This window comes from Hippocampus comes, unplaced genomic scaffold (assembly GCF_001891065.2).
Source record: "Hippocampus comes isolate QL1 unplaced genomic scaffold, H_comes_QL1_v1.1 scaffold7, whole genome shotgun sequence".
Classification (NCBI taxonomy): Eukaryota; Metazoa; Chordata; class Actinopteri; order Syngnathiformes; family Syngnathidae; genus Hippocampus; species Hippocampus comes.
The window spans coordinates 4,551,894-4,566,302 of NW_017842060.1; the positions used below are offsets into that span (position 1 = coordinate 4,551,894).

The window sequence follows — 14,409 nt, forward strand, 5'->3', positions numbered from 1 at the left end:
TTATTCCAAGCCCTACATGCATCGGTGGCAGAACCTGCCAAACAAGATGCACAAGGATTTACAATTTAAACAACTTCACATTCAAAGACACATGGTAAATGTGAGTCTTGCGCAACTAAACACTCAACCCTGAGGGAGGACTGATTCAAGTGTCAAAAATTGGGAGGAAGAACGCAAGGGCACTTTGGGAAACAAAGAAGCCAAAGAGCTGCAGAGAAGGCGAGTGAGCGGCAAGTGATAGAAGGAAAGATCAGGGGCGGAGCCACACCTGGCGAATGACACGATATTTGTGTCAGTGTGCTTTTCGGATTTTATTTTCATAAATAGGCCATCAATTGAGGTATGCAAAACAGTTTCGGCCGAACATAACAGTTGTTCACTTGGATTGGCTGTTAGCTCGAAAATTATTGTATTGAGATCGAAGTAGACTATTAGAACGGTTCACAAAATATCTAGTAATCTCAGGAAAATTTTGCTTTTTACATACACTTTATGATGATCTGAGTGTGTTGAGCAAGTACTGGATAGGTGTGCATTTTATTGCATGAAACCCGGAACTGTTGATGGTCTGACGAACAATGACGTCTCAGGTGCTCATGAAAACATGATCGCGCAACTGGGCGAACGCGTATGGCCACTCACGAAATGTTGTCACAGCCTGGCGACTGCAAAGCAAAAAAAAAAATCCCTCCACCTTTGAGAAAGATACAAAGAAAAAGGTTAAAGAGGACACGAGTGGAGGAAACAATCATACAAGGAGAAGAGGATGTGAAGGAGAACGAACAGGAGACAGCAAAAGAAGCATTAATAGGATGAAGTCAATGGGATGGAGAAAGACGGAGAAAAATGAGAAAAAACAAGGAAAATATATTTTTAAAGAAACAAAGCGAAAGGTTTACGACGACACAAGAAGAAAGAGTCGACAAGTAAACGAGTCTCGGGGCTACTGAATCGTCGACTAAATTTTAGTGATTTATCAAATTTCGAACTTTGATTTGGGGTGTAGCGCGGAAGCACCCCCTTTGATTGGCAGCTCGTGTGGGCCAATCGTCTCCCATCTCTTGACCAATGAGCGCAGAGGAGGGCGGGGCTGATTGAAGTATCTGTGAGGAGTTGGCGAACTGTTGTCCGGGGGAAGGTGGAGTAAAACAGCAAAGGGAAAGGACTGCCGTCCAGGTAAAACAACATTTACGTCTGTGTGATATATATTTACATGTATATAAATATGCCTATATGTGTTATAATAATGTATGTGTAGGGGAAGAGATCCGAATGTTTCTTCTAAGTAAAAGTTTAAATAGTTGTCGTCAGTTGCTCAAGGATACAATTACTTGGTAGCTGTCACGCCATTTTCTCATAAAACTGTTATGAGGACGCCCGGCAGCATTTCAACTGTACTTTTATTAAATGTTCGATTTCTTTCTTTCCTGACTTCTTTTCTTCAAGCAGCGAGCGTTACCATGATGCACCACACGACCGTCACAGACAGGACGAGTAAGTGGTTGACAACACCTTTTTGTTGAGAAAAAAAAACCCAATTATTCGGGGGGATGTTAGATTAAAGTATTATTTGGTTCAATAGAAAATAATGCAAAAAAAAAAAATAGAAAACGAACAATTATTCGGGGGGGATGTTAGATAAAAGTATTATTTGGTTCAATAGAAAAGAATGCAAAAAAATAGAAAACGAAACAAAGAAGTGTCATGTCAGGGTTAATCATTGCCTCAACAAGCCCTGACTGTTTACAGCTTGGAAATCGTTCAGGTTAATTCACATACAAAGCATTTTCATATTCACGTTGTCGTTTGTTATGAATCAATATACAGTAATTATATTTTGTAATAAAATATGACATAGGTTAAGATGATTTTTGCCTTGTTCTGTCAACTAATGGGTAGATGTCCACGCCTTACATATGTGAATCCTTGCAGAGAATAATAACATTATTAATAATAATAATTTTTAAAAATAACAATAGGGACCTTGCAGTGGTTGCCGCTCGGGCTCTAAAAAAGCCTAAATGCCACATGTTTGTGTTTACGTGTCATTTCAGCTCTGTACGTCCAGAATCTAATGGAGACGGATGCCTTCAATAGGTATGCTCGTACATTTTCAAGAAAGCTTCCGTTAGTTTCCGCCTTTAATATTCAGTGTTCCGTGATCACACACAGAGATAATTTTTTGGACCCTGCTGAGGAGTACAAGATGGACTACAAACGACGAGGCCAGGCACTCATTTTTAACCAGGAGCGCTTCTTCTGGCGCCTTGGCATGAACGACCGACACGGCACAAACACTGACCGTTACAATCTGGAGATCAGGTATAGTCCATCTCCCTACACGGCAAATGTTTTTTGTTTGCAATGCGTTGCTTTTTCTCTTTCAGGCTGAAGGCGCTCAACTTTGATGTAAAAGTTTACGACAACTACAAAAACGAGGAAGTCCTGGAGATAATCCATAAAGGTGGTCACCTAAAACTCGGTTTCTTTTAGTTATGTCTGCTTGTTATAGCAGCATTACTTTATAAGGAGTTGTACAAGAACCCCAACGGATGTATCACAGTAAAGCCAATCGAGTCTTTGATGAACCTAATGGACAAGTTTTCATAAACATCACAATTTACGCAAACATAAAAACTAATTTAGGGCCGACCAAAAATAATTTTGAGTATTCAAGTAATCTAACACCAGCCAAAAACAAACAACAAAAAAAAATGTCAGACCCTCATTAGAGTCTTTGCTGAAACAATGGAATGTATTCAAAGTTGACGTTTCTATTAACACTGAAGACTGTTTTGAGCCTTTGAATGACCTGATGCATTTGTTTTATAAAACAATATCAATTCGTATGCTATGTTTACACGAGTGGGGGTACGTAGAGAATATTGTAAAGACAATTTTTGACTTGCCTTCCCCTTTAAATCTTCGTATGAATGCAGCTTATGCCTTTTTGTAAATATCAACAATTTAGAGCCTTTGATAAATCTACTGTACAAGGGGCTGGGTCCCTCTGGAAGGTGCTAATCCAAATTAGGATTTTTTGTCCTTAGCAGAAGTCGGCGCTCAACTAACGTTTGTTTTCTCTATTGGTCCACCTCTTGTCCGACTAGCCGCTGAGGATAATCACTCGGATGCAGATTGTTTTGTGCTCATTTTCCTGAGCCACGGCGAGGACGAGCACGTGTACACCTACGATGGCAAGATCAGCATCCAGCACATCACGTCGCTCTTCAAAGGCAACAAGTGCCAAAGCCTGGTCGGGAAGCCCAAGATCTTTGTGTTGCAGGTACGCACCCGACTGGTCACAGGCGCAATATCGCTCGGATAGATGAAAATGAAAATGTTTGCACAACGGCAGGCGTGTCGCGGAGACAAACACGACGACCCTGTGGTGCCGTATGACGCTGTGGACAGCGAGCTGAGTACCGGCGGGGTGGTGGTTGACGCCAGCGCTGTTCATACGCTTCCGGCCGGAGCGGATTTCATCATGTGCTACTCGGTGGCGGAAGGTGAGTAGCTAAACCTAGAAATTACACCCCCCACCCCCCGCCCCCATCTTTGTTTTGACAAATTTGATAAATCGTGGTTCAATTTAGAATAAATGTTGCAACTAATTGTTTTGGGGGCTTCAAAAGTAGCCTCTTAAATTAGGCTTTTTGTGTAGGGGTTGGTAAAGTAGAGTTGTGGTGTGGATCCTCACAAACTAAGGCCTCTGTTGAAGGTGTCCAAGTTTGGAATTTAAAATTGAGTTTAAATATTTGTGGAGGAGTGGTGTAAGGAGAGCAGTGGTGTATACCCGTCCAAAAAGTGGAAAAGGTCACTTTTAATCTGAGACTTCCACGAGAATCTTTGGCTACAAACTGAACAGGAAAAAGGTTTCCCACCAGTGTGTGTTCGTGAGTGTACTTTTAAGCTTTGTTTCTGTGAGAATCTTTGGCCACAATTTGAACAGGCAAAAGGTTTCTCACCAGTGTGAGTTCTTGCGTGCTTTTTTAATGCACCCGATGAAGAATGCCACTGGGACGAAAGCAAGACAAGGATAATAGTAAAGGGGGGAGGGGGCACGTCTGAAGGACTGTTTAAATTGGGACAACTTCCTCCTGGATTGATGTCATGTTTTTGTGGAGGGTTGTGGCAAGACCGGTCACGGTGTATACACCCTTAAAGATTGGGAAAAGACGGCTATCTTTGAAGGAATCTTTGTGTTTGGACAGACTTTGGATAGTCCTTGACCGTCAAATCAAGCCTTGGAAGAGTGCAGCTGTGACGAAAAGGTGTTGAGCGTTGTATTCTCCACCAAAATGGGAAAAGAAGGCCACATTTCACGGAGTTGGGGTTGGAAGAGCTTTCCCGCTAGGTTATGATGTCTTTGCCCCCCAAATACAACCTCTAAGGAATATAGCCCCCTCAAGTTGGAAGACATTTTTGTGGAGTGGCTCGGGCAGGGATACTAGAGCCCTTAAAAAACAACAAAAAAAAACCCCAAAAAAACAAAATAGGTTAATCAGTCCACATTTGAAGGCATTTGTATAACCGCCATGTCCACGGCATCTCACTCAAGGTTACTACTCGCACCGGGATACGATGAACGGTTCGTGGTACATCCAGGACCTGTGCGAGCTGCTGAGGAAGTACGGCGACTCTCTGGAATTCACCGAACTCCTGACGCTGGTTAACCGCACGGTGTCGGCGAGGAGCGTTTTGTCAAGCAAGGACAGGGAGTCCATAGGCAAGAAGCAGGTGCCCTGCTTCGCCTCCATGCTCACCAAGAAGCTCTACTTCCGCCCCAAAAAGTAAAACCTCCCGCCACTTTTGCGTCCATCCTAAAACGGCTTGACAATCACAGGAAAGATTCCGGTTTTCTCCGACATTCCCTTTGGCTTAATTACTCTCATTTTCTGATTCTGTTGCTTGCATTAAAGTAAATACGACAGTTGAGCTCAAGATTTCCGGAAAGGGCGTAGCCTGGCTTGTCAGAACTTTTGCTGAGTCAATGGACCTGCATTACTCACAGAGTTCACCAGTTCAGTTAGCATCGCACCTTTTGGAGTCTTGAGGGTCAACCGTCGCTTATTTTTTTGGGAAATATGCTGTCCAGTTTCCTACACAGTGCATTATGGCTCCCCCAACCTCGAAAGCTACAGCCATGACAAACAGCGACACATTATCCAGGAACTCAAAATAAGCCCGCTCACAAACCAGGAGGTGATCAAATACTGCATGAGAAAAAAAAATATATATTTTTGCTTCACAAATTAATTTCGTGAAAAGTGCTCAAGTCATGTGGGAACCCTCCTTCCGCTCCAGAATAAAATTCGTCATTATCCGTGAACCAGAAAGTAGCCTGCGGACAATTGTGCCCATATATTTAAAAAAAAAAACACACACACACCCCAATTTATTTGGTTTCAGGAAATGTTCTTTTTCGGTGCTTAGGTCATGAGGAAAACCTTCCCCTTTCGTTCCATTCATCGAAATACGGTACGGTTTATTTATTTGTAGCCTGCTAAGTAACAAACACGGCACCCAATAATTTTGACTCTTTTTAGCATAGCCCGTCAGCTCTGTGCAATGACAATGATTCTAATTGTTATGACAGCCTTGAACACGCCCTCTTCTTTATCTAAACTTTACCAATTGGATATCAGGTGTCCCTGTTCGGGTTATTTTACCTTTTATTGGTGACAAAGTGCATCTTAACTTAAACTTTACAGTGAATCACTTTTTATGACTTTCTTCAATATGCTGTCCCCCCCCCAAAAAAAAGGGAACTTATGTATTTGCGTGTGTGTTTGTATTCGTCTTTCAAGTTGTGTCAGTGGTCAAACTTGTCTTCAAAATGTGCTTTTTTTTTTTTTTTTTGCACCCTAAACCACATCTGACACGAATGATGACTGTACCTCAGGGAGTATGGGTGCGCGCATTAAAAAAAAAAAAAACAGTCACAATGCACTGTATGACTCAGGAAGAACAGAGCAACTCGCAAATTCCGATCCCGTTTTAGTCATCTGCACGTGACAAACGGATTCAGCAAATGAGTTTATTTCAATTTTCCAGTTTGTTTGTATCCGTCCCGCCCCTCCCCCTCGCCCCATCCAAATACAACAGTCATCAATATTTCTGATTAAAAATGCAGCATTATGAAAATAAACCTGAAGTGTTTTTCTTTTTTGCGCTGTGATGACATCATGGCTTGGCCTGGATCTGTTCGATGGGGAGTTGAAGCTGCGTTGGATTGCGCAAGCGCTTGAGGTCATCCTCCACCTGGAACATGTGGAGTTTATCGTGAATACAGACAAATATTTCATTTGCCAAATTAATTTGTATACAGTACATTAAAAATGACCTGGTTTGATACAAATACTTTTAGAAACTTGTTAGTAGCGACGTTGAACAACACTTTCCTGGACTTTAGAGACAATCAAGCGTCTGATAAATTTCCATTGGTGCACGGGGCTGTTACGATTGAGCCTCGCAAATTTTGTCCGGAAAAATCGTATGTTCCTGCTTGCTAACGAAATGCTTACCTTTGCTTGAATTATTTATTTGCACGACACTGTCTGCCTTTTAGTTGTGTGATTTCCCCCCTCAAAAATATTCAAGGTTAAATTCTAAATTGTACTTCAAGCCTTTCTTTTATGTAACCAAGCCTAAGTGGTTGGTGCCGAAATAAAAACAGCAAATTATGAAACAATAGGGTACGGTCAAATACAAGACGAAAGCAGAATACGGCGAGGAAAAAAATAAAATAAAATTAGCATCTAGCATACAAGACCTAGCTTTGCGCTGCGTCTTGTTCCACTGCATGTCTGCGCTTGTCGCGACGACAACACACCTGAGCCAACTCATCTTTGAGTTTGTTGTACTTTTCCACATTGAACTCCTTCTTGCTCGCCCCCTTGTAGAAGTAATGCAGGAATTGTCTGTCCTTTGCATCGGGGTAAACATAATCCTGGAAAAAGGAAACAATACATGGAGGAAAAAATGACCAAACAATCGAGTGCGCGGGATGGAATTTTGGCTTGCTTGCCTTCTTTGTGAGGACGAAGTATGCGAAGGCCCCCATGCTGGTGGCATAGGTGACAAAATAGGTGACGGGCTCCATGACGTCCCACGAGTACACCCACCATGTGAGCCAGGCCAGGGCGCCGCCCTGCACGGACAAAAGCGCCAAACCCGTCCAAATCGCCCTGGATGTATGGACCTCGGCAGTTTGAGACAGCTGTGCCTTCATCTGGCCACGTGGCAGATGAGCATCGGGATGCGGTGACATTCAGAGCGAGAGAGAAAAAAAACCCGTTGTTGGTCATTAGGACAAGCCGGAAGTTACCATAGCAACATCATCTTCGAAATCTATCTATATACTCAACATGGAACTGGTCTTAACTCTTCAGTAAGCGACAGTAATATTAGTCGTTCTTTGCAGAGGATAAAGAATGTCACCTCTGTTGCAGTACAAGGCCTTCTGACATATTTGACGACTTGTACTAAACTGAGCTCCCTCGTGATCATAAACATGCCACAGGTTACAGTAATGGAGAACATCCAAATGACCGTGAGATGAGAGCCACATGCTGCTTCACCAAGTCAAGAAGACATTATTATTATTATTACACTTTCATTCAGGTGGGTATCAAGCGTTTGGGCACACCTTCTCCAGGGGGGACAACTCCTGTTTGAGGCTGTCCAGTCTCTCCAGTAGCTGGCGCTCTTGAATCAGCTGGTGTTCGGGCAGGTGAAGGGCCGTGTGCAGCAGGTGCACCACGTGCTTCATGTCGTCCAGCTGCAGGGCGTGCTCACTGGACTTGCACACTGCCGAAACAGAGGATAAGGACCATTTTATGTCAAGTTTTTCAGAATTAAGCATTTACTAGTTTCTATGTAGAGTTAATGTATCCGCAGCAGCGTTTTGTCAGATCGAATTGGTTTCACGGTTAGGTGACCTTTCAGAAATCTTCATATTAAAACAGACAAAACAAGTTCTTGTTCATTTTAACGCTTGTGACTACTAACAGTGTAGCCATGTGACTCACGGACAGAAAACAAAACACGGACTGCCTCAAACCTGAAATTTTAGGCAGTATACTGCCGTAGCTATTCACGAAAGGGCCAAAGTGATTTTGGTTATCAAGAAAACCATGAAAAAAATGGCAAGTCATTCTTGCGACGTTGCCGTTACGTTTGTCCCAACAAATGTATCTTCAACTGTACCGGGCATTTTAAAATGAACAAGAAACTGGGAAAAAAAAAACAAGTGTGGTCAACAATTCCCCCCACCCCCCACCATGACTGTAACGTTACTTCAAATCAGACGGATCGCATCGAACGTACACAAAGAACGATCACGTTCCCCTCACTCCAAACGACGGGTAGAGCTACTTTGAGAACAAGTCGTTCAGGTTTGAAAACATTCAAAATGTTGAGAGCGGACATGTTTCCGTACCTTTCTCCGGCGCGTGGACATCGTAAACGGTGTTGTTGATGACCAGCTTGAAGCGCTTGTCTATCAGCAGTGCTTCTATCAGCGTGTTGTAGGCCACACGTTTGCCATCTGTCCGGGACACATACATGAAAACACAAATTACTCACGAAAACGCAGTCGAAATGCTCAACGGATGAAAATGACACTTTTAAAGACTCGACATAAATTTCATGTCCGTATGCAAAATCCACAACCTTGTAAAAATCTATTTAGCTCTTAAGGTGTTGCGAGTTTCCATTGCCCAATGGTTGCTATGGCAACTTCACTTGTGAAGCATTCCGATTGCAAAAGCATTCCATTCGGGACCGTCTCAGCACCGTGTTAGCTCCATTTTACAAAGAGGTCGGGTCGGCGTGACGCAAGGCTTATGTGGCCGCCCACAATCATTTTCAACACGAGATTGCATTGGAAACTGGCGGGCATCCAATGACCTACTGCCCTGCAAATTGACAAAAGTCACATAAGAACTAATCACACTATGCCAAGCGGAGCGAGTAAAATAGTACAATTGGACCAGAAACTCTCCAAAATTCCCCAAAACTCCCAAAAATTTAAACTCATCTAAAGAAGCAGGGTTTAAAAGCACAAAATTTGCCCACCCGCACTCTAAATTTCTCATCGGTCTGAGTCGCTGTTTGTCTCCATGTGCCCTGCAATGATCTGGCAACCGGTCCGCTGCGTAGCTTGCCTCTTGCCCAAAGAAAGCAGGATACAAAACAGACGGAAGGGATCGGTTTGGACATTTTCCCAAAAAGCGAATGAAGCAACAGTTTTGTGGCTTGACTTCTTTCGTTCCCCACCGCACTCCCACAGAACCCGTTTGGCGGCATGCCGCGAATCGGTGTCGCCTACGGGGCGGGGGTTGTTTGCAATGGAGTACGTACCTTTGGAGAGCACCGTGGCGGTGGCACCGGGGTCTTCCCTCTGCAGCTCGCCGACCAGGTTGCCCACCGTCATGAGCATGGGCTGTAGAAAGAAGAGGCACATCTCGCTCCTGCACGTCAGCGGCACCTCCAGAGCCAGACGCCCGTGCTTGTAGGTGAGCGACACTTCTGCCAAAGAAAAAAAGAGTCACTGTCTGGAGCAGGAGTGGGCAAACTTTTTTTTTTTTTTTTTAACTCAGATGCCATATTTGATTTTTAAAGTATACAGATGGGCCAAGTTTTTTTGACAAATATTTTCCTTTTTACTGCAAATGAATATCGGCTCCAAATATCTGTGATCGATCTCCTTCGGTATCACTGTGTCACTCTCTTAATTACTGGACATAAATTGCTGCATTTTTTTTTTTTTTGTGTGCGAGTCACGCCCCACTTGGCTCGAGCTGCAGCATATATGAAGCCTGCTCGCAACACAAGGACAGAGGGAAAACAGTTTCATAAATTGGGTCACTCGCAAGTCAAATTAGCAATTACAATGAATCAAGTGATCACATTTTAAATTAGAAATGTTAAAAAAAAAAAAAAAATGAATGAATCAATTTTGCTAAGGCAAATCTCGGAACGAGCCATAATTGGCTCTTGGTTATTATTATTATTATTAGGATTGTATTATCGCCAGTAGAGGTAATAGTAGTGCATTAAACCATCTTTACCTGTAGGGGGCGGGCGTGTGCTGTAGAATACAGCCTGACAAGCTCCAATAAGACGCACCTGGGAAGAACAAATAATCCATCATGATTTAAGAGTGTTCCCTTGCTAATTGGATCAACTGGCAAGGATTGGAATGCAAACAAAACCTGGAAAAATGATGACACCAGCATTTTTTTCCACTTCATTAAAAAAAAAAAAAAAAAAACGCACACTGCACCCCTTTTCCCTTGCTTAATGACGTAAATCCCACCAGGCTCGGAGTGCAATTTCCGCTGATTGAAAGTGGAGTTTTTTTTTTGCCAACGCATGGATTTGCCTCACGTTTCATAATATTTGTATCGCAATAAACAGGACGCTCACTCATCCGCAGAACAGCTCGTGTCTTCGGCAAGTCAGCACGAGCACCAGACACACACACACACACACACACACAGGAAGCGTGAAGGCGGTATTGTAACAAGATCATGGTACGGTTTCAGGTAAAAGTGGGAATCATCACATTGCCAAGACAAACAGAATCACGTGCGCAGTCTCGAGCAAATTGGATGGATTCATTGGCAACGGAATGGCAGTCATAGGCATGCCACATGTTTTTTTTTTTTTTTTTTTTTTCATGATTTCTAGAGTAAAATATCTGCCGCTGCGATTAACCCCCCTATTATCCTTGGGGGTCAATTTGACCCCATTCAATGTTTATCATGACAGAAGCTTCCACATTGTGCATACAATTAGATTCCAACAGCTACACTGTAACCCGAATTTGTCGGAATGCGCCATAACTACACTCAAGCAGAAATATAGTCATACTGCACTTAGAACTATTTGTATGAAAAACACTTCTGGGATGTAAAAATAAACAGCCAAAAGAAGAAGTACAAAAAAAAAAAACTACGTTCCTGTCAGCCAAGACACACACACACACACACACACACACACACACACACAAAAGCCCTCTCGGTTCCCCCATCACCTTTTGTCCTCCAGCAAGCATACCATTCAATCAATATCAAATTAAAAGGAGTGCTGGGGAGGCCGCTCAAAGTAAAAAAGAAGAGATTGACGTTTACCAGGTGGACTCAAATGTAAAAACATTACTCTGCCGGAATCCTAATTTTGCCGTGTAACAGCTACTTGATTAGTCAAGAGCAGCAGTGGCTCCATCGCTATTGACTTTGAGTGAGGGCTGATAGCTTTTGCACTGCGACCTTCTGTGAGCTCAGAAAAAAAAATGACTTGACAGAGGGGAACAACCACATGATGAAGTCGAAGTGCACAGTGTATACTTTTCCATAAAGATTGTCGATGCTCACTTTTGTCAGACGGGCTTTCATCTCATGACGTTTGCTATGACTACGAAAACCAAAAACTGCAGCAAAACGATGGAGCCGCCCGTTTGTGTTGAAGCTCGTTCGTGGCGCACACAATGAAGCGGCTGCCGAGCGTCAAAGAAGGTGCGTCACCTCAGGATGAAATGCAAACATGAACAAGACTGAGCAAGCAACATGAGGGGGTCCGCCTGGTCGCGTGACTTTTTCAAGCCCAAAGAAACGAGGAACTTAAGAAAATAAATAAATAAAAATGGCAAGTTTGAAATCCATTTCAAAGCTGCACACCCGCTCCGCGCGATCACGCTCAACCTTCAGCGGACTGGCCTCCACAGCCGTGGGTTTTCTTATTTACGGGATGCGGTCAAGGCCGAAAAGTGGCAAAATTCCATCAGGTCGCGCTAAACAAAGCCACGCTTAGTGCTTGAGAAATTGGTCATGGCGAGCGCGGCGACAAACGGCCTCATTCGGCGAGCCGTGTTTTTTAAAGGCGTTGCGCTACGCTACTCGCACGTATGGATGCAGTAGGCGATCACTCATTTCAATGGTTTGCTGTAGCTTGCGGGAAAGGTAGGGGAGCTGGATTGAGCTGCAAAACGCTTAAGGCGGAAACCCACCACCACCCCCATAAGAGCCACTACGTAAGAAAATTCAATTATTCCCAGCTGTCATTGTGATGAAGTGCAGGCAGCGAAGCGTTGATCCCAGCGGCTTTGGCGGGGAGAGCACAGCGGGATAACGGAAAATGTCGAAAAAAAAACAATAAGAACAACAACAGTTCAATACACTCACGCGTAACATCCACATGATTATTGTATCATTCCACGCCCTCGCGTCTCTTCATTTATCAACAGGAAGCAAACCTCAACCCCAACCCGGATGGCGCTTCGAGCCATCTCGTCTAAGACCACCCAAATTTCACCACAGCGAGTGAGCATACTTTTGCAAAACAGCCAACGCAGTCTCAAGCGAAACTACAATATCGCTCTTCACAACAAGAAAATATCCAGCTCGTTTCACAATTTAGTACCGCTGACAGAATTGTTAATACTATTGGTGAGCCTCGTGTGTAGGTGGTTTATTTGAGTTGAATAATTCAGCGACTGATTTTTATGGAACGTCGGTGAAGTGCAGGCAGCGAAGCGTTGATCCCAGCGGCTTTGGCGGGGAGAGCACAGCGGGATAACGGAAAATGTCGAAAAAAAACATTGAGAACAACAACAGTTCAATAACCTCACGCGTAACATCCACATGATTATTGTATCATTCCACGCCCTCGCGTCTCTTCATTTATCAACAGGAAGCAAACCTCAACCCCAACCCGGATGGCGCTTCGAGACATCTCGTCTAAGAAGACCCAAATTTCAGCACAGAGAGCACAATTTTGCGAAACAGCCAACGCAGTCTCAAGCGAAACGACAATATCGCTCTTCACAATAAGAAAATATCCAGCTCGTTTCACAATTTAGTACCGCTGACAGAATTGTGAATACTATTGGTGAGCCTCGTGTGTCGGTGGTTTATTTGTGTTGAATAATTCAGCGACTGATTTTTATGGAACGTCGGTTCATGACTGTGTAGATGTCGGTGCGTGGCGTTGGTGAGTTACGATCACAATTGATGCCATCTTGTGGTATCTATAAGTCATTACAAACCAATTGGGGAGGGTGTCCATTATTTGCAAATGTTCACTATTCATGGTCGGGGGTGGGGGGGGGGGCACACTAACAAAGTCATGAGATCTCACTCGGTGAGCATCTACAGGATGAAGTGTCTCTTACTTTGGTGTTGAGTTACTTTCTTGAAAAGCAGCAAAAAGGGAAAAAAAAATTGATGACGCCCACAGAACAGGAAATTGAACTAAACGGCCAGATAATAATCTACAAAAAGAATTGAAAGTGCACCATGTCGTCAGTTATGTTTTGTCCGTCTGTGCAGAAACGCAACCCCAATGCGTATTTGTATTTCACCCTCTTGATGACGAAGTGTTACCTTCAGAAGTGACCCCCCCCAATAAAAAACATGCTTTTATTGTTTTTAATGGAGGCTCATACACACGCAATTCACTCTTTTATTTTATTTTTTATTTTTTTTAAGAGCCGGGGCACAACAAGCAGCTACCCTTCTGTGCAGAAACGCAACCCAAATGGGTATTTGTATTTCACCCTCTTGATGACCAAGTGTTACCTTCAAAAGTGACCCCCCCCCCAAAAAAAAAACATGCTTTTATTGTTTTTAATGGAGGCTCATACACACGCAATTCACTCTTTTATTTTATTTTATTTTTTATTTTTTTAAGAGCCGGGGCACAACAAGCAGCTACCCACTCAATGTCATCGTCAAGAAAGACAGTGACTTTATTTCCATGACCCCTCAAAAGACACTGATTTCAGCATCGCTTGAATTGAGGGTTAAAAGTGTGCTATAACTCATGATCCTTGGAGCAGTTTGACGACAGTACGTCTCCTTTAAAATGTCCACGATTGACCGGTTAAGGTAACTCCTTTTTCTACTTCAGGAATATTTTAAAAACGTGGCGGGTGACATCGACTCGCCTTCAGCGAGCCTCCGGTTTCACTTCTTTGACGCCTTCATTCACTTCTTTGAACGGGACATCTCTGTAGTATTCTGATTACACTGCCAAGAACTTAATTTTCGACACTCGTTAGTTAAAACGTGAGAATGTGGCTTTTGCAGTGGCCCAAGTGTGACACAATAAGTGAGTATTGCCATTATTTTTTCCTCATGGGCGGTGGGGGTGGGGCTCAGAGGTCGTCGCCAGTGTCCCGGGAACAAACTCACTGGCTCAGTTTAATCAATCTGAGAGGCAAGAATGAATCTTGATAGGATGCGCACTTTGCTTCTTTCTAGCACTCTCAACCGGCTAGGCCATTACTGCCGATGGATATTAGGCATCCGTCCGCCCTCTGCGCTGATAGTCATGGATGATCACGCGGAGGGTAAAAAGATGGCACTTTAACAGCCGATCGATAAATCAAGAGGCGGGAGA

General features: G+C 43.5%; 2 protein-coding genes across 5 annotated transcripts in view; one reads left to right on the forward strand and one right to left on the reverse strand.

The window, feature by feature from the left end:
* The first annotated feature begins 773 nt into the window (after positions 1-773).
* On the forward strand, positions 774-4,926 carry LOC109511079 (caspase-6). Of its 3 annotated transcripts, none has more exons than XM_019861829.1 (8): positions 774-1,176; positions 1,447-1,494; positions 2,055-2,097; positions 2,173-2,322; positions 2,388-2,464; positions 3,111-3,286; positions 3,359-3,509; positions 4,562-4,926. In XM_019861829.1, exons 2-8 carry the CDS (start codon positions 1,461-1,463, stop codon positions 4,795-4,797), a joined length of 867 nt encoding a protein of 288 aa, XP_019717388.1. In that variant the 5' UTR covers positions 774-1,176; positions 1,447-1,460; the 3' UTR covers positions 4,798-4,926. The 3 variants fall into 3 exon arrangements, with proteins under 3 accessions (XP_019717388.1, XP_019717389.1, XP_019717387.1); XM_019861830.1 differs by having other exon boundaries at positions 1,450-1,494; XM_019861828.1 differs by having other exon boundaries at positions 775-1,176; positions 1,459-1,494.
* A 1,102-nt stretch (positions 4,927-6,028) lies between these two features.
* The window catches only part of LOC109511076 (mitochondrial calcium uniporter dominant negative subunit beta), a 12,488-nt gene continuing 4,107 nt past the window's right edge, over positions 6,029-14,409 (reverse strand). For both annotated transcript variants that reach the window (XM_019861824.1, XM_019861823.1), the window contains exons 2-8: positions 10,077-10,134; positions 9,367-9,534; positions 8,444-8,551; positions 7,652-7,812; positions 7,031-7,234; positions 6,836-6,952; positions 6,029-6,264 (exon numbers count right to left, since the gene is read on the reverse strand). In XM_019861824.1, coding sequence (XP_019717383.1) covers positions 6,187-6,264; positions 6,836-6,952; positions 7,031-7,234; positions 7,652-7,812; positions 8,444-8,551; positions 9,367-9,534; positions 10,077-10,134 — 894 coding nt within the window. In that variant the 3' untranslated portion in view covers positions 6,029-6,186. The remainder of the gene's footprint in view (positions 6,265-6,835; positions 6,953-7,030; positions 7,235-7,651; positions 7,813-8,443; positions 8,552-9,366; positions 9,535-10,076; positions 10,135-14,409) is intronic.

Coding starts and splice junctions, on each gene's coding strand:
- LOC109511079 (XM_019861829.1), top strand. CDS start 1,461: ATGATGCACCACACGACCGTCACAGACAGGACGA. Junction 2,098..2,172: donor GAGACGGATGCCTTCAATAG/GTATGCTCGTAC, acceptor GATCACACACAG/AGATAATTTTTTGGACCCTG. Junction 3,287..3,358: donor CCAAGATCTTTGTGTTGCAG/GTACGCACCCGA, acceptor GCACAACGGCAG/GCGTGTCGCGGAGACAAACA.